At 39.0% G+C, this 18,511-nt stretch overlaps 1 protein-coding gene across 14 annotated transcripts in view; it reads left to right on the top strand.

The window, feature by feature from the left end:
• Positions 1-18,511, top strand: part of FARS2 (phenylalanyl-tRNA synthetase 2, mitochondrial) — a 471,129-nt gene that overhangs the window by 213,513 nt on the left and 239,105 nt on the right. For all 14 annotated transcript variants that reach the window (XR_014147549.1, XM_081827736.1, XM_081827742.1 and 11 more), the window contains one exon: positions 13,880-14,040. Coding sequence is in view for 13 of the 14 variants with exons in the window: in XM_081827736.1 (XP_081683862.1) it covers positions 13,880-14,040 (161 nt within the window). In the remaining variant the exon portion in view is untranslated. The remainder of the gene's footprint in view (positions 1-13,879; positions 14,041-18,511) is intronic.

Genomic DNA, 18,511 nt, shown 5'->3' with positions numbered 1-18,511 from the left:
CACAGCTTATAGAATCTGAGCCACAGTCTGCTCCACACCATGGAAAGGTTCTTTTAAAAGAGGTCTGCCTTTGGATTGTGTGAAGGACTTATTGACAGAATTGTGTGGGGCCAAGGATATATACAACTAGAGAAATTTTTCAGGCAGGAGATCGATCTTTGGGCACAGCTTGAAAAGTCAATCATCCAATGGCAAGTCTCTGAGGAATTCAAGAGTTGTAGCTGGAAAGCAGGGGATCAAGGACTGAGTCCGTGGTGGGGAGAGAAGAAATCAGAATTTATGTAGCTGGGCTGGCTTTTCTAGACCTGCCTCTGGATGTACAGTGTCACACTGGGATGCTGTGCAGCTTTTATTCTTGTGTGACTGCCAGCGTGACTAGTGATCAAGGGAAGGGGATGCTTTTGTCCAAGACCATTGCTAACTACTGGTCCCGTCAACTCACTCTGTGTTTATTAGTCAAATTCAGTGTGAAAGCCATGTTTGGTGTGGTGGACAGAACCCAAAGTTCAGAAAAATCTACTGATATATTTGAGCACTTACTTATGCAAGTCATTCTACTAACTTTCATGTAAAATGATAGTCAGGAAATTGGCAGTTAGTTACAAAGTAGAAAGCACACAGGCATAGCTGGAGTTTTCTGATGGTTTGAAGTACTTTGAACATAGCCCCTCTATGATAATGTTTGGACACTGGATACATACTTGAAGGGAAAAAACAGATTTGAGTCCCATTGTCGGCGATTTTGCTTAAATGGTGTTTATTTTTTAAGTATAGATAATAATACCAGTTCTGACATTCCTCTTAGGGTCATTGTGAGGATCAAAATCCAGATAATACTGATGAAATGTTTTCTAATTGATAAAGTTCTATAAAACACGAATGTTAATTGCTTGGTTGTTTCAGTATTTCTTGTAGCAGTTATTTTGGGAAAGTGTCAATGCATGAAGTCAAAGAATTCCTAGAAATTAGCCCCTATTGACAAGGAAGGAAAAGTATACTTAATATAATTTTAAAAATGTTTTTCAGTGTGGTAGTTTGAAGTTTTAATTGGTCCTTGGCTTTGCAACAAAATATTTTGAGAGGGAACCTCAGGATGCAGGGGCTGTTTACAATTCAGCAGTTCAGTCACTGAGGAATAAAATAAAATTGACAAAATACTGAAACAGAAGCAGTGTTAAGATACTGGGCTTCAGGGAGCTTGTGACCCAGCGCCAACTGCACTGTATAAAGTAAGCTCAATGAACAGTGATGAAGGTTGGGATGAATGGTTAAAATATTCATCTTTTCCTGTTGTTCCTTTTGTGCTTCAGTTCTCTCCTTTCTGAGATGTCTTTTTCAGGAATGGTGTTTCTCATATCACCACTGTTAAAATACAATGAATCATGGGTCATTACATCAAAAACCAATGATGTGTGGTGACTAACATAACACAATAAAATAAAATAAAAAATAAATAACATCACTTCATATTATGATAGATAAGATCTCTCACAGGTTACCGTCACATTAGAGACTGTTACATTAGAGACAGTCACTGTATTGAAAACTTCATTTAACATCTACAGTTCTTTATAATACTACCATTTAAATGAAACAAGTAATTTAAAAAGTAGAAAAATCTCAAGACCTTTCCTTCCATACCATTCACTCACTTTGCAAATATCCAAGCACTTACTTTGTGTCACACACTGTTCTAGCCACTGGAGATGTATTAGTGATGAAAACCAGCAAAGATCCTGCCCTCGTGGATTACAGACTAGCAGCAGTCTGATGGTAAACAATAAATAAAAGAAATATGAAAGGTTGTAGTATTTTAGAAGATGCTACTCTCTGAAGAAAACAGGGCAGAATAAGGGGGATTGGAAGGGTAGATTGGTGGAGAGGTATATAGTTTTAAAGTGGATGGTCAGGGAGAAGGTGACATTCGAACAGAGATAGGTTGGGGGAAAGACCATTCCCAGTGGACACAGCTGTCCAAGCAGGGGGTGCAAAGTTGAGTGTACCTGCGTGTCTGAGGGGTAGAAGGAGACCAGATGGCCAGAGGAGAGGGCAGTTGGCAGATAACCTTTGTTATGCTGTTCAATATTTAACAAAATTATTTTGCAGTACTTTGTATTTCATTGGAAGCTTCTTTAGAGTAGACCTTAGTTAACTGCTTCTAAACTGAGCCACATCCTAGACTGTTAAGAGCTGGAAGGCACTTGAGATGCTGTATTATTGCTGTTCTTTCATTTTATGGGAGATACAGCTCAGGTCCTCTGAAATAATTGGCTGCATAGTGGCTCAATTGGTAAATCTCAGTGTTTTCAGAGATGGCTGTGGTAATGAGAAAAAGAAAATATTTATAGAAAGTGAAGAACATGCAGAAATTTTCTTCAAAGTTTGCAAATGTTTAGCCCCATAAAATTTTATTTTTATATGGTAAAATGTATACAATATAAATTTTTCCATTTTAACCCTTTTTAAGAATACAATTCACTGATATTGATTACATTCACAATGTTGTTCAACCATCGGCACCATCAATTTCCAAAACAGTGTCATCACCTCAAGCAGAAACTCTGTATTCATTAAACAGTAACTCCTCATTTTCCCCTTCCTCTGGCCCCTCTAGTAACCTCTCATCTTGCTGTCTCCATGAATTTACTTATTCTAGGTATTTCCCATATGTGAAATCATACAATAGGTATCCTTTTGTGTCTGGGTTCTTTCATTTAACATATCTTTTTCAGGGTTCACTCATGCGATAGCATATATTAGAACTTCATTTCTTTTTAGGGCTGAATAATATTCCATTTTATACATGTACCACATTTTGTTTTTTCATTCTCCGACACTGAGTGGTGTTTTTACCTTTCGTCTACTGTGAATAGTGCTGCTGTGAACATTGGTGTACAGTTCTCTTGAGTCCCTTTTTTCAATTTTTTGGAGATATGTATATCCATCTATATATCTATATATATATGTCTATCACTGTATTTTGTGTATACATATATATACACACACACACATGCATACAGATAGAGATAGATAGATCAATCTATTGAGGGGGAGAGAGAGAGAGAAGAATGGCTGGGTCATATGGTAATTCTGTGTTTAACTTTCTGAAGATCCAGCAGACTGTTTCCTACAGCAGCTGTGCCATGTTACGTTCCCAGCAGCAACGCACAAGGGTTCCAGTTTGTTCCTTATTGGCAGTTGTTTTCTCAGTTTTTTGTTTGTTTGTTTTGTATTGTAGCCAGCCTAGTATGTGTGAAGTAGTATCTCACTGCGGTTTGGGTTTGCATTTCCCTAATGACTAAGGATGTGAAGCATCTTTTCATGTGCCTGTTGGCTATTTGTAGAACTTCTTTTGAGATGTCTATGGAAATCTTTTGCCCATTTTTAAATTGGGTTGTTTGTCTGTTTGTTGTTGAGTTGTAGGAGTTCTTTATATATCCTGAATAGTAAACCCTTAACAGGTATATAATTTGCAAATCCTTTCTCCCATTTTGTGTGTTGTCTTTCCACTCTCCCCTCTCTTTTTTTAATGAAGACTTTAATTTTTTTAGAGCAGTTTTAGGTTCATAGCAAAAGTGAGAGTAACATACAGAGTTCTCATATACCCTCTGTACCTTACTCTGTCCCCACACATGAATAGCTCCCCAGTTATCAAAATCCCCTACCAGAGTGCTACAGTTTTTACAATTGTTGAACCTATATTGACACGTCATTATCACCCAAAATTCATTGTTTTCCTTAGGGTTCACTCTTGGGGTTGTACATTCAGTGGATTTGGACAAATATATAATGACATTGTCCATCATTATAGTATCATGTAGAGTATTTTCACTGCCCTAAAAATTCTCTCTGCTTCTTGCCCCCCCCCACCAAATTCTCCCAAATTCCTCATCTTCTTCCATTGTCTGACAAAAGTATAATTATATAACCACCTGTCTGTGGCTCAAGATTATCACCTACTAGAGATGGAGGCACCTAGGCTTCACTTGTCTTGGTGCAGCGTAAATACTGTGTGATTGTGTGTAGTTCTGTTTCCGAGTCAACAACTGCCCTTTCTCAGCCTTGTCTCAGGTTGGTGATGTGACCTCTTCTGCATGGCACAGTGGTTTTTCTAAGGACTTTAGGATGCAGGTTGGAGAAGTATCTCCACCCACGCACCACCCCCAGTGCCTCCCACCGAGAGCGCAGAGGTCCATTGCCTTCAGAGGCATGGGGTTGAGCAGTAGCGGCCAGTTTTAGCCTTCCCTCGGGGCTCCTTGTTCCCCATCCTGACACATGGCTAGCTAAACGTTCTCTCTCTGAGATGCCTCTTGCTCACAGGGTCTCTGCTTAGAAGGGCCAGGCCAGAGGCTGTGTGCAAGCCTTGCTTTGGTTTCTCTCTTGCCAGCGTTTCTCTTTCTGCAGCTGTTGAGGCAGAGCCTGGAGGGCCATCTCCTCTGGAAGGGACAATTCATGGGGTTAGATGGCTTTAGGCTCTAAGACCTACTGAGTTTCTCCACTTTCACACTGAAGACTTCTTACTGTCCTCTTTTCAGTTGCCATTCGCCTCTTCTCCTTCTCCTCCTCTTCTTTTTCTTTCTCTTCTTTTCCATTTTCCCATCTCTGAGCTCTTATCTCACATTATTTTGCTTCTATATATAGGCTGACCTTCTTAGAATGATTTTCAGCACCAACAACAAAAAACAATTTTTCCTGTGTGGGTTGCTCCATTCAGCACAAAGCTGTGTTAATCAGAATACCTAATTGCTTCCCATCCTGAATATTCTGTTTAATTGAGGATGTTTCTCTGTAGTCAGCTTTCTGCTTTGGAGACTAGTTTACTGGAACCCTCTAGTATTGGAATAGGGAAAAAATATACTGCCTTAAAACCCTGTCAGCCCTTGAGCACCTGGCAACAAATTACAGCTGAGGAGGGCCAAAGACCTGAAAATTAGACTTGCCTTGACTGACAGAATCTTTAAGTGTCTAGTTATTTATGGCTCACTTTCTTCCATAAAGAATTTGAAGTGCCATATAGAAGTATGTATAAGAGGATAAAATAAATAGTTGAGATAATCAGGACAAAGAGGAAATAAGGATAAGAAAATAAAACTGGGCCAAGAGTCACAGAGAGAAATGAACACTTGTACGTTGTAGAGGTGACCTGCAAGGTTGGCTCTTAAGTTTCCATGGGGCCAAAGTAAGGAGAGAATTGTGATCAATTATGTAACTCATGGTATTGTTAAAATGAAAAACAATCCAGTTGTTCAGGGGAAAGAAGCTTTTTCCATCTTCTTAGATCTGAGATCAGTTTATATAATGACGTCTCATAGGGAAGACTATGTGCTATAGTGATCAGCATCGTGAACAGGAGTGCCTGGTGTCTTACTAATGCCCTAGCCGGAGAGCACAGTGCAGGGTGCAATTCAGAAGAAGCTGTTCTAGGTGGGACCAAAACAAAGTGTTTCAAAGGCAATATTTGGTACAACTCAGCAAACAGATGCCACATCCTTTCTTGCAACTCTCCACAGTAATTGATTGTAACAAATAGGCTTCTCTGTAACAATAATTGTGAGACTCAGCGTGTGATGGAAGGAAGCTGGAGGCCAGCTGCGCCCTGCTCCTAACGAAGATCTCGTCCTTAACCAAGGTGGTTGGGATTCCAGGTGCTTGACATAATGCCTCCCTCACTGGTCCTAGCATTGGGTCGTCCTGGGAGAGCCAGTCTCCTATCTTCAGAAGAGGTCCCAAGCTCATGCCCACTGACAGCCAGGTGAAACCAACAACCCCAAATCATGCACACTGTGGATTTTTATAGATCATGATCTTCCTAAACTCACATATCAGTAACCTTTGAAATGTTTTTCCTTAGGAATTTTTATGTAGTCAGACATGCAATCTACAAATAAAGATAGTTTTACTTTTTTCTTTCCAATCTGTTGATCTGTTTTTGTTTTTATTTTTGCTTTCCCCCCACCCCCCTGCCCCGGCTTGGAACTCAGGTTAGTGGAAATAGAAATAGAGAGATGGACATACTTGTCTTCAAGCTGACCCCGAGGGCAAAGCAACTGGTCTTTCACCATTGAGTATTATATTAGCTCTTGGTTTTTTATTGTGTCTTTTATCAGATTAAAGAAATGCCGGGTGTTCCTCATTTGCTGAGAATTTTTATAATAATGGATGTTAAATTTTTTCAGTTGCTCCTGAATGATCATGCGTTTTCTTTTTTAATCTGCTTATTTGATGAATTACATTGATTGATGGTCATATGTTGAGCTAACCTTGCATTCCTGGGATAAATCCCTTCCTGACGTCATGTCCTTTTCATGCATTGCTGGATTCAGTTTGTTAATATTTTGTTAAAGGTGGTTTGTTTGTTTTCTCTGTTCATGATGCATATTGGTTTAAAGTTTTCTTTTTTTGGAATGTCTTTGTCTGGTTTTGGTATAAGGATAATCCTGGCCTCATAAAATTTCATTATTCTCTAGTTTCTGGAAGAGTTTTATAGAATTAGTATTATTTATTTTTTCACATTATGATAGAATTCATAGTAAAAGCCATCTGGTCCTCGAGTTTTCTTTGAGGGAAGGTTTTTCATTACACAGTATTTTTAATTGATATAGGTTATCTGTTCTTCTTAATGGGCTTTGGTAGTTGGGGTTTTTTGAGGAATTTGTCCATTTTGTATGGATTATTGATTAGTTGCTGAATTCACTTGCGTAGGTTATTCATAATCTTCCCTCTATTCCCTCATTATCCTTTTAATGTCTCTAGGGTCTATCTTTAGTGAGGTCCTATCTTTTGTTCCTGACATTGGTAATTTGTATCTTCTCTTTTTTCTTTTTTTTTTCCTTATTAGTCTGGCTAGCAGTTTACCAATTTTATTGATTTTTTTAAAACAGCTTTTGGTATACATAAACAATGGAACATTACTCAGTCATCAAAAAGAATAAGACCTTGCCATCTGTGGCAACATGGATGGACCCAGAGGTGAAATAAGTCAAATAGAGAGAGCTTTTTTCTTTTTTACGACTAAGTAATGTCCCATTATATATATGTACCACCTGTTCTTTGTCCATTCATCTGTCGATGGACACTTGGGTTGCTTCCATATGTTGACTGCTATAAATAATGCGGCAATAAGCATAGAGGTGCATATATCTTTTTGAATTAGTGTTTTCATTTTTTTGGTGGGGAGTAAATACCCAGTGGTGGAATTACTAGATTGTATGGTATTTCTATTTTTCATTTTTTTTTTTTTTAAGATTTTATTTATTTTTTAGAGAGCGAGTGAGAGGGAAACAGCATGAGAGGGGAGAGGGTCAGAGGGAGAAGCAGGCTCCCCGCTGAGCCAGGAGCCCGATGTGGGACTCGATCCCAGGACCCCGGGATCATGACCTGAGCCGAAGGCAGACGCTTAACCATCTGAGCCACCCAGGCGCCCTATTTTTCATTTTTTGAGGAACCCCCGTACTATACTGTTTCCCACAGAGGCTGCACCAATTTACATTCCCACCAACAGTGCATGAGGCTTCCTTTTTTTCCTCATCCTCACCAGCACTTGTCATTTCTTGTCTTTTTGATTCTAGCAAACACCATATGATTATACTGAAATGTGGAATCTAGAAAACAAAACAAAGAAATAAACAAATAGCAGAAACAGATCCATAAATACCAAGAACAAACTAATGGTTGCCAGAGGGGAAGGTGGTGAGAGGGTGGGCAAAACAGGTGAAGAGGAATGGGAGGTGCAGGCTTCCAGTTATGGAAGAAGTCACAGGGTTAAAGATACAGCATAGGGAATATAGTCGGTGATACTGTAATCATGCTCTATTGTGACAGATGGTGAGCACACCACAGTATAATGGAGTTGTGGAATCACTATGCTGTACATCTGAAACTAATGTGACGTGTATCAACTGTGCTTCGGTTTTAAAAATTTTTTTAAACCAGCAATTGGTGTCATCAGTTTTCTCTATTTTTCTGTTTTTTATTTTATCACTTAAGACTGTTGTCTGTATTTTTTCCTTGTTTTGCTTAGTTCTTAATTTTCTTTTCTTTTTCTAGTCTTGTAAGGGAGTAGATTATTGATTTGACACCTTTCTTCTTTTGTGACATAAGCATTTAATGCTATAGGTTTCTTTTGAATCATAGCTTTAGAGGCATTCCATCCATTGTTACGTGTTGCCTCTTAATTTGTATTCATTTCAATGCATTTCCTAATTTCTCTTGTGATTTTTTTTCTTTGAATCTTGGGTTATTTAGAAGTATGTTGTTTAATTTCCCTATATTTGGGAGTTTTTCCAGATATTTTTATACTGTTGACTTATGATTTATTTTCACGTTGGGCATGGGTCGTTCCTTGTAAATATTTTGAGATTTGTGTTTCAGAAAATCGTCTGTGTTGGCAAATGACCCATCTGCACTTGAAAAGAATGTGAATTCTGTTGTTAAGCAGTGTCATGTCCATAATTTTATATGTGACAAAATTAACAACCTGTAGTGTTTTGGAAACTTTTTTGAAAGTTCTTCAAACTTTTTCAGACCAGTGCTTCTCAATCTATCTGTAACATAGCAGAATATTTGTGTTTCCATTTGTCTTTATGATTGCCTTGATGCCAAGTGATAAACAGAGATGCTAGTATTTAACTTACAATGAGGCATTTTTCCAACTGGACCTTGCACATCAAATCTTGAGGCTCCATGAGAAGTCAAGTTCAGCTAGACTGAATGGGGTTCTCTGGAACGATTTTAAGCTTCTTTTTGTGTTTTAGAAGGACAATAAATGCAAAATAAAAATGAGAATAAATATGACTCTTGGAGATGAGTCATTCATTTTTCTACCCTTATACATATCTAGTGGTGACAGTGTCCAAATTTATGTTTTAGAAAGAGAATTGGCAGCACTAGCACAGATGGACCAAATAGGGAGACAGACAGACAGACTACACTTGGGTGTAGTTTTTGGAAGTCTTGGAAGAGCCCAGGTGAGAGATGTTTGTTGAAGGCGCAAATCTGTAGCGACAATTAGACTAGAATGAAGGGATAGTTTTGAGAGAAATTTTGAGATATAATTTAAAGGTCTGTGTCTGAAATGAGGTAGTATTGGAGTTAAAATTTACTCCTAGGTTTCTGCCTTGAATAACTAGACGGAGGATGATCCCACTCATCATAAGGTAGAAAAATCAGATGAAAAGCAGTAGTTGGGGGCGCCTGGGTGGCTCAGTCGTTAAGCGTCTGCCTTCAGCTCAGGTCATGATCCCAGGGTCCTGGGTTTGAGCCCCACATCGGGCTCCCTGCTCGGCGGGAAGCCTGCTTCTCCCTCTCCCACTCCCCCTGCTTGTGTTCCCTCTCTCGCTGTGTCTCTCTCTGTCAAATAACTAGAATCTTAAAAAAAAAAAAAAAGCAGTAGTTGGTTGGGAGAAGTATTACATAGCTTCGGCTTAGGACTGTCTGCTCTGTACATAGGACTAGCAATGTGATAAATAGTGGGGGGTGGCATGGCCTTTGGATAGATGTGATATTATGACATAATTGATACTATGGCATATACAGGGTAATATACAATATAGATGATTGATCTTATTTTAAGCTTAATTCCTGATCTCTCCTAAGTGAAACCCTATCTAGTCTTTATTTGCATTTCCATAATGGGAAGTGTTTACAATAAAAGGCAAAACCCAGATGATTTAACAATGTCTGGTTAGCCCTTGCTGAATAACAAACCACTCCAAACTTAATGGCATAAGAGAGCCACCATTTTATTATTCTGTGGTCACAAATTTGGACAGCACATAGTGGGAATGGTTTGGAAATGTATTGCGTCTTAGAGAACGAAGGAAACCAATCCTGGCTATAAAAGGCGGACATAGAAATTCATTTTTACTAATCATGATTATCCTGAAAGTTTGGCCCCGGTGTGATGTAAGAGGAATACTTTGTTCTTATAACCTCTTGAAAATAAACAGAAAAGAAATTGTTGTATTTTATCTAGTAACAAAAATCTCTATTGTCCGAAATATTTCTTGTCACTGTTTATTTAAAAAGGCATGTAGTGTGAGGTCTCCCCATATTTGTCCTCCAGTTTCCCAGTTCTTTCCCACTCACCCACAAATTAAAAACAAAACAAAATAAAGTCAGCTGCTGCTTTGAGTTTTTGAAATCTTTCAGAGATTTTTTATAATAATATGCCATGTATGGACATAGCCTAGTTTGTTTAATTCGTTCCCTAGTGATGGACATTGGGTTGTTTGCGGTCTTTTGCTTTTATAAACAACACTCCAGAAAGTGGCCTTACACATTCATAATTTCCCATAAGTAGGATGCATTCTAGTAGCTAAAGTAACAAGGTGTGGTATACACATCTGTAATTTTGATAGCTACTGCTATATTCTGCTCTTTAGGTCAATGGGTTAAAAACCCAGTTGTGAACCTACCAGCTGTGTGGAGAGTGCTTGTCTTCCCTTGGCTTTGCTATCAAGTATGGGATCAGATGTGTTTATTTAGCTAATCTGATAAGGAAAATACGGTAGTAACTTGTGCATTTTTTTCTTGCATTTTTCTTAACTAAGCTTTTTGTTTGCTTGAAGGTAATTTTTCTTTCTGTTTCTATGAATGTCTTCATATTCTTTGTCCATTTAAAAATTTAGATTGTTGGGGCACCTGGGTGGCTCAGTTGGTTGAGCATCTTATCTGGCTCTTGATTTCGGCTCAGGTCATGATCTCAGGGTCATGGGATTGAGCCCCGTGTTGGGCTCCACGCTCAGCGCGGAGTCTGCTGGAGGTTCTCTCTGTCCCTCTGCCCCTCCCCCTGCTCGCTCTCTCCCTCTCTCAAATAATTAGATTGTTGCTTTTCTTCTTACCTGCTTTTAGGGGCTCTTTGTTATTCTTGTTTTTGCTTTAGAAAATGTTTTGGGGGATGGGGACTAACTGGGGATAGATGAAAGGAGCAAAAGCTAGGATACCAAAAAAAAAAAAAACCCCAAAATACTAGATATTAAATAAGATCTTACCCTGAATCTATTGCTCATTCAGTTATAGATATTAGGCTCAGGTGGTTGGTTATATCTAAAAAATTGGTCATAAAATCTAAAAGATTAAGGAAAAAGCCTAAATCACAAAGCAGCATTAACACTCCTACCTATCTTTATTACTTTCTTATTGAAAAGACTATAGCAGGATGCCTGGGTGGCTCAGTCAGTTAAGCGTCTGCCTTTGGCTCAAGTCATGATCCTAGGGTCCTGGGATCGAGTCCCACATCTGGCTCCCTGCTCAGCGGGGAGCCTGCTTCTCCCTCTCCCTCTGCTGTTCCCCCTGCTTGTGTGTGCTCTCTCTCTCTGATAAATAAATAAAGATAAAATCTTTTTTTTTAAAAAAGAAAAGACTAACGATTTCAGGAAAATGCTTTAAAGTTGTTTTAAAACTATTACCCATTATAATTCTTGAACATCACATTTTGTTTTTATTTTTTCACAGTAAATCCTCATTTGTACCTATATTAAATAGTAGTATCACAGGACATATTCATGTTATCATAGATTCTTCATAAGCTCTTACAGTCTGTCACTTAATAAATATGTATTTGTATAGCTATGATTTTTAATGACTCCATCAAAATGTCCTATAATTTTTAAGCCATTCCCTAATTTGGGCTACTCAGGTTGTTTCCATGTTTTTGCTCTTATAAGTTGTACTGCTGAGTATCTTCTTTCATTTATGTTTTTATTTTGTTGAATTATTTCCTTAGGATAAATTCCTGAGTAGAGTTAGAAGAATAAAGCGTATGAACATTTTAAGGATCTTTATATGTATTGCCATGTTGTTTCCAAATTGTAAAAATACATAGTGTAACCAGCAGTGAATGAGACGCTAGAACCACACAATGCAGAATGTGCTGGAGCCACATCCCCAGGACTGTCAATTTTCAATTAAAGAAAAAAAAATTCTTCTTTAAGTAGATTTTAAAAGTCTATCATGGTTGTATTAAATTTCATGTCTTTAACTAGTCACCAGGCTTTTTTTAAGGCCTCACACATCAGTATGAATTATTCTAAAATATTTTGCCTCACACTTTAACTGCTCTCTTAGGCACCTGATCACAGGGTGAGGGGTTGTGGACACTTTTTCCTGACCCCACTGTCTGTGAAGTTAAATATCTCTCTTCCCTCCTCTTCACCTGAACATTCATTCTTACTCAGTTCATCCTTACGGGTGCTCTCAGCCAACCACCCGCTTTTCTTTCACATACACCTTCCCTCCTGCTACTGAGCCATTCTCTCTCTCTGTGATCTCTTTTTGACTATTTTAATTCATTCAGCTTTTAAACACACCATTTGCAGAGGCTCATACTTCTGCATGGCTTCTATTATACATTTATCCTTGTTGTTTTATTTATAAACAATTGTAGTAGGAGCACCTGGGCAGAAATGGATCCCCTCCCCTCTTACCTGCCTCAACCTTGAACCATCTGTGTTTCCAGAATCTACTTCCAACCATTCTATGCTGCACTGTCACCCCTTTGTTTTTTTGTGTGTTTTTTTTTTTTTTAAGATTTTTATTTATTTGGCACAGAGAGAGAGAGAACACAACAGGGGGAGAGTCACCCCTTTGTTATTGAAGATGTTCCTTGAGTCTGGAGTTTTCTTTTACCTTCACATTTTGGATTCGTGTTAGTTTTCTTTTGCTGGGTAACAAATTAGCCTCATACTTAATGGATTAAAACAACCTAAATTTATTATGTCACATTTTTCCTTGCATCAGAAGTCCAGGTGCAGATTGGCTGGATCCCCTGCTCAGGGTCTTCATAGGTGGAGATCAAGGGGTCAGCAGGGCTTTGTGCTCTTCTGGAGTTCAGGGTCCTCTTCTAAGCTCATTCACACTGTTGGGAGAATTCATTTCCTTAAGGTTGTAGGAGTGAGGGTCCCATTTCTTGCAGACCGCCAGGACCTCCCCCGGCTTCTAGAGGCCTCCCTCAGGTCCTAGCCACATGGCCTTCTCATTTCTGGGAGCTGGTTTGCTCAGATGGACCTGCATATAAAGTAACCTAATCACAGGGGTGAAATCGCATCACGTTCCTGGAGCCACCCACACTCAAAGGGAGGGATTTACACAGGGCACACATGTCAGGAGTGAAATCTTGAGGCCATTTGCAGCCTCCCCAGGATCCTAATCATCTTTAGGAAAAATTATGTTCCTTTCATGAGCCTTTTCTGTAAGCTTTTCCAGTAGTATGTGTTGCTCCCTTGCCTTTTTCACACAGGGCTTTATATCTTTGGTCTTAACTCTGCTTCAGGTGGGCGAAATAAACCTTTCAAGTTCATGGTGTTGCCATAATGTCAACAACACAGCTTACCTTTGGAGTGAATGGTAGTAGATAAGCATTTTACTTTGGCTTTCTTGCTCTCCGTGTATTTTTGAGGTAACTCTTACTAAGGGTGAAGGTTGTTTTAATAAAATTGAGGGTTCTTTCTGAATATTAACAGTCCACTCTGGCATGGTTTTGAACACACCTGCCTGTCTAGTAAGCCATGTAGGGACAAGAGACCATCTTTTCTCTCTCCTCTGTAACCTGCACATAGTAGGCTAAATGTTTGAATCAGGGCAAACAAGGATTACTCAGAGGCAGGAACCAGGGCTTTAAAGAACCTGGAATGTAATCATAAATGAAAGGCAATATTAGAGACAGTGTGACTCCAGAGTGCTTCAGTGAAGGAAGTGAGTGAGGAATGTGGGAAGCATGAGAAATGTTAAGACAGGGACCTGCATGGATGTCTCCACAGCTCCCCCCAGTGCCTCACCACTAGGAGGTGCTCAGCCAGTAGTACTGGTTACTTATCAACAAGTAGCATTCACCTGCGAAGTCTTTATATTTTGTAAACCAGTTTTGTTTTCCTAATTGTAGCTGGTGCTCAAGATCGGATCGGTTGGGCCTTTGGCCTAGGATTGGAAAGACTGGCCATGATCCTCTATGACATCCCTGACATCCGCCTCTTCTGGAGTGAGGATGAGCGTTTCCTGAAGCAGTTCCGCGTGTCAGATATCAACCAGAACGTGAAATTTCAGGTAAAAGGACTTGAAGAATCAAATAACAATAATAATAATGATAATAATAATAATAATACTGGTTTTTAAGGATTGAAGGGTCATATACTTGAAAAGAAACTTGTGGAATTTAAATATAATGTGTATTTGAAAAGAGGGGTTTTTTTAAGATTTTTTTTTTATTTATTTGAGAGAGAGAGCATGAGCAAGAGAGCAGGAGGGAACATGACCAGCGGGTAGGGATCAAGGGAGAGGGAGAAGCAGGCTCCCTGCTGAGCAGGAAACCTGATGCGGGGCTCTGTCCCAGGACCCGGGGATCATGACCTGAACTGAAGGCAGACATTTAACTGACTGAGCCACCCAGGCATTCCTTGGAAAGAAGTTTTAAATAGAGGTCCATAAAGACACATGAGTTCATAAACCATCAGAAATTGTATGCATAAAAATAAGAGATTTATCAAGCTTTTAGTCTGGGCAAAGAACTAACTTTGGGCTTTGTTAATGACCATTTTATCATTATGAAATAGCTATCTTAAATCACTGATAATACTTTTAAAAATTTTAGTTTTTCTGGTACTAATGTAGACACACTGGCTTTCTTATGATTAGTGTTTGCAGTGTGTGTCCTTTTCCTCATTTTATTTTCACTCTAGGTCCTTATATTAAGTGTGCCTCTTCTAAACTGCATAGAGTTGGGTCTTTTTATTTAAGCCCGGATTTAACTGGAGTGTTGAATACCTCTTACAGTTACTATAATTACCTGGGAGATTCTTGGGCTTAATTCTGTCATTTTTTATTTCTTCCCCATTTCCCCCTTCTTTCTTTCTTCATTGGGAAACTGAGGTTATGTGTTTTTTGGTTTGTTTGTTCTTTTATTCCATTTTATTACCCCTGTTCCTGTTCAGTCTCACTATTTTGTATTTTTTTAAAAGATTTATTTATTTGTTATTTTAGAGAGAGAGAGAACGTGAGCTCTCCGGACCCTGAGATCATGACCTGAGCTGAAATCAAAAGTCAGTCACAAAACCGACTGAGCCACCTAGGCACCTCTCCATTTTGTATTTTTAAGTAGCTCTTCTAGATTACAACAGGCATAATTAACCCATCACCCTTTACCATGGTGACTGTTACACAGCTTCCTGAGACATTTAACATCCGTCAGGAGTGTAGTTTTGTTTACTCCTCTTGAATTTAATATTACTGTTGTTACTTTATTTTTCCGTGTATTATAATCCCATAGTATATCACTCTATTTGCTTCAAGTAGCCAATTGTCTTTTTAAAGAGACTTAAAGCTAATGTTGTTTTATATCTCCCTTGATATTTACGCCACTGATCATCGTTCCTTTCTGCCGATCTTGGTTTTTCTCTGTGATCATTTCCCTTTGGTCTGGAGAACTTCCTTTAATATTTTCCTGTAGAGCAGCATGAATGTTCACAGTTTGCCTGTCTGGAAATGCCTTTTCTTCACCCTTACTTTTTAGGAGTATTTTCTACGAATATAGGTATCTAGGTTGCCAGTTTGTGTACACGTGTGCTTGTATGTATGGGCACGTGTGGATGTGTGTGCATGTGTGTGTGTATGTTTGTGTGAGTGAATGTGTAGGTTCCTTTCAGCTCTTGAAACATGTCATTCCATTGCCTTTATCTTTGTACTCTGGTTTTTAGTGGTTTGACCTATGTGTGATTTTCTGTCTATTTTCCTGCTTGGGCTTTCACTGGGTTGGATTAATGTCCTTCAACCACCCTTGAAACCCTCATCTAAAATCTCTTCCAACAATTCTACTCTATTCTTTCTTTTCTTTTCAGGCCGTAACTGCATGTATGTCAGACCATTTGAAATTATGCCATAGTATTCTGATTCTCAGGGTGTGTGTTTTATTACCGATTTTTTTTTTTTTTAGCTCAGTGCTTTATTTTGGATAGTTTTTGTTTTTTTATCTTTGGGTTTACTAACCTTTTCTGTTTTGTCCATTTAACTATTAAGCCCTTCCAATGAATTCATATTGTACTTATCAGTTCTACAATTTCTATTTGCTTCCTTTTTAGAGTTTTTATTACTCTGGTGAATTCATCTTTTCGCCCATTTTGTACATTTTCCCTTAAATTCTTTAGCGTCTTCATAATAGTTGTTTTAAAGTCCTATCTGTAAATTCCAACCATTTTGTTATCTATTCTCCTTTTATTCTTTTTTTCTTCTTTATTATGGGTCACGTTTTTCCTGCTTTTCCACTTACCTTACTTTTATATTGTGTATAAAAGAACAAAGAAGCTGAAGTAGGTAATATCTGTCCTCAGAAAGCCTTGTCCTTTGCCCTGTCAGGCAGCTAAGGTGACTAGGCGAGATCTCTTTGTTCTAATCAGGAGTCAAACTGAATTTCATATCTGATTTCCCGTTGATGGTGAGATCTGGCCTGCAGCAGAGTCTGGGATCTCTGCATGTGAGATTACATCTCTCTCCTTTCCACCCAGTTGCCAGCTTCTTCACCACCAGTGCTTGCTTGCCAGGCAAAAGCATGATGAAGGAGCACTGACTGGCCGTGGGGTCTTGCCGTTTCTCCACCTCCCAGTCTGCCATACTAGCCGATGTTTGGCTGATCAAAGTTGGGCTCCTGTCTCCTTATTGCAGCCAGGTTTCTGCGCCAAGGGCAGGCTAGCTCTTCTGCCCACTCATGGCCGGGGTCTCATCTCCCTCTGAAATTCTGCTCGATTAGGCTTGTGTCCAGATCTCCTCAGTGTCTTGCACGACAGATAAGATTTCTAAATTTATTGTGTTCTCATCATTACAGTGGGACCAGTGGTTTTCTGTGACTTTTTGTGTTCTAACCAAAAGTGGAAAAATCTCCTACAACTTATTCACATTTTTAGTTTCACCTTTAGTGGCCTTTAAAAAAAATCCTTTTTTTTTTTTTTTTTTTCAAGTAAGCTGTTATTTTTGTTCTAGCACCAGGTCCTCCTAGGTTAATTTAGAATAAAGCTCCATCTAAGTGATCAGCTGTGAAAACCTGACTAAGGATGTAAGTCTTTCTCATTCACCTTTTCGTTTTGTTCAGTCATTTATTTAATTGGCAAAATTGATGGAACACCAACCAACACTGTACAGAGCAGGGTGCTCAGTGCTGGCAGGACATTCACAGATGACTAACACAGTTGCTGCCACAAGTCAGTGGCTCAAGTCCAATCTTAAGTGCACTGTAACTGTCACCTCTTAGGAAACACAAAGATCCCCAGGAAGAGAGACATGTCATTTTTTGTCATTTCTTCTGCCTTCCAATTTCAAAATCAGTGCACGCATACTTACACTATAATGTAATTTAAATGGCTCTCTTTGTGTAATAAACTTAACTTCTGATGGAGCAGTTAGGATTTGATCGCTGAAAAAATATCTGTCTATAAAATACTTTGGAAATTACGGATCACGGAGAGCTGTTTTCGAATTATTCACCCGTATTTAGTATTTATTGATTATATTCTACGCTAGCTCCCTATTGCTGGCATAGCAAGCTACCACAAACCTAGTGGCTTACAACATCCTTTATTATTTTATAGTTTCAGAGGTCAGAACTATAAGATCAGTCTGGGCTAAAGCGAAGGTGGCAGCAGGGCTGATTCCTTCTGGCGGCTCAGGGGGAGAATCCGTTTCCTTGCCTGTGAGCTTTTGTCGGGCTGTTCTCATTCTCAGATCATGGCTTCCCCTCACACTGCCTTTTCCCCTCTCCTTCCCTCTGTGGTCATCTCGCCTTCTCTGAATTTTTGTCTTCCTCTTACAAGAAAAGGACCCTTGTGATGACGTGAACCCACCAAGATGATTCAAGATAATCTCCACATCCCAAGATCCTTTTCTTTTCTTTTTTTAATTTTTTTTATTATTATGTTATGTTAATCACCATACATTACATCATTAGTTTTTCATGTAGTGTTCCATGATTCATTGTTTGCGTATAACACCCAGTGCTCCATGCAGTACGTGCCCTCTTTAATACCCATCACCAAGCTAACCCATCCCCCACCCCCCTCCCCTCTAGAACCCTCAGTTTGTTTCTCAGAGTCCATAGTCTCTCTTGGTTCGTCTCCCCCTCGGATATCCCCCCTTCATTCTTCCCCTCCTGCTATCTTCTTCTTTTTTTTTTTTTAATATATAATGTATTATTTGTTTCAGAGGTACAGGTCTGTGATTCAACAATCTTACACAATTCACAGCGCTAACCATAGTACATACCCTCCCCAGTGTCTATCACCCAGATACCACATCTCTTCCACCCCCCACCACTCCAGCAACCCTCAGTTTGTTTCCTGAGATTAAGAATTCCACATATCAGTGAGGTCATATGATACATGTCTTTCTCTGATTGACTTATTTCACTCAGCATAATATCCTCCAGTTCCATCCACGTTGTTGCAAATGGCAAGATCTCATTCCTTTTGATGGCTGCATAATATTCCATTATATATATCTATACACACTACATCTTCTTTATCCATTCATCTATTGA

This window comes from Leptonychotes weddellii, chromosome 8 (assembly GCF_054177405.1).
Source record: "Leptonychotes weddellii isolate Sample4059 chromosome 8, ASM5417740v2, whole genome shotgun sequence".
NCBI lineage: Eukaryota > Metazoa > Chordata > Mammalia > Carnivora > Phocidae > Leptonychotes > Leptonychotes weddellii.
The sequence above is the reverse complement of the archived record's forward strand: the minus strand, read 5'-3'. Positions and strand labels throughout refer to the sequence as shown.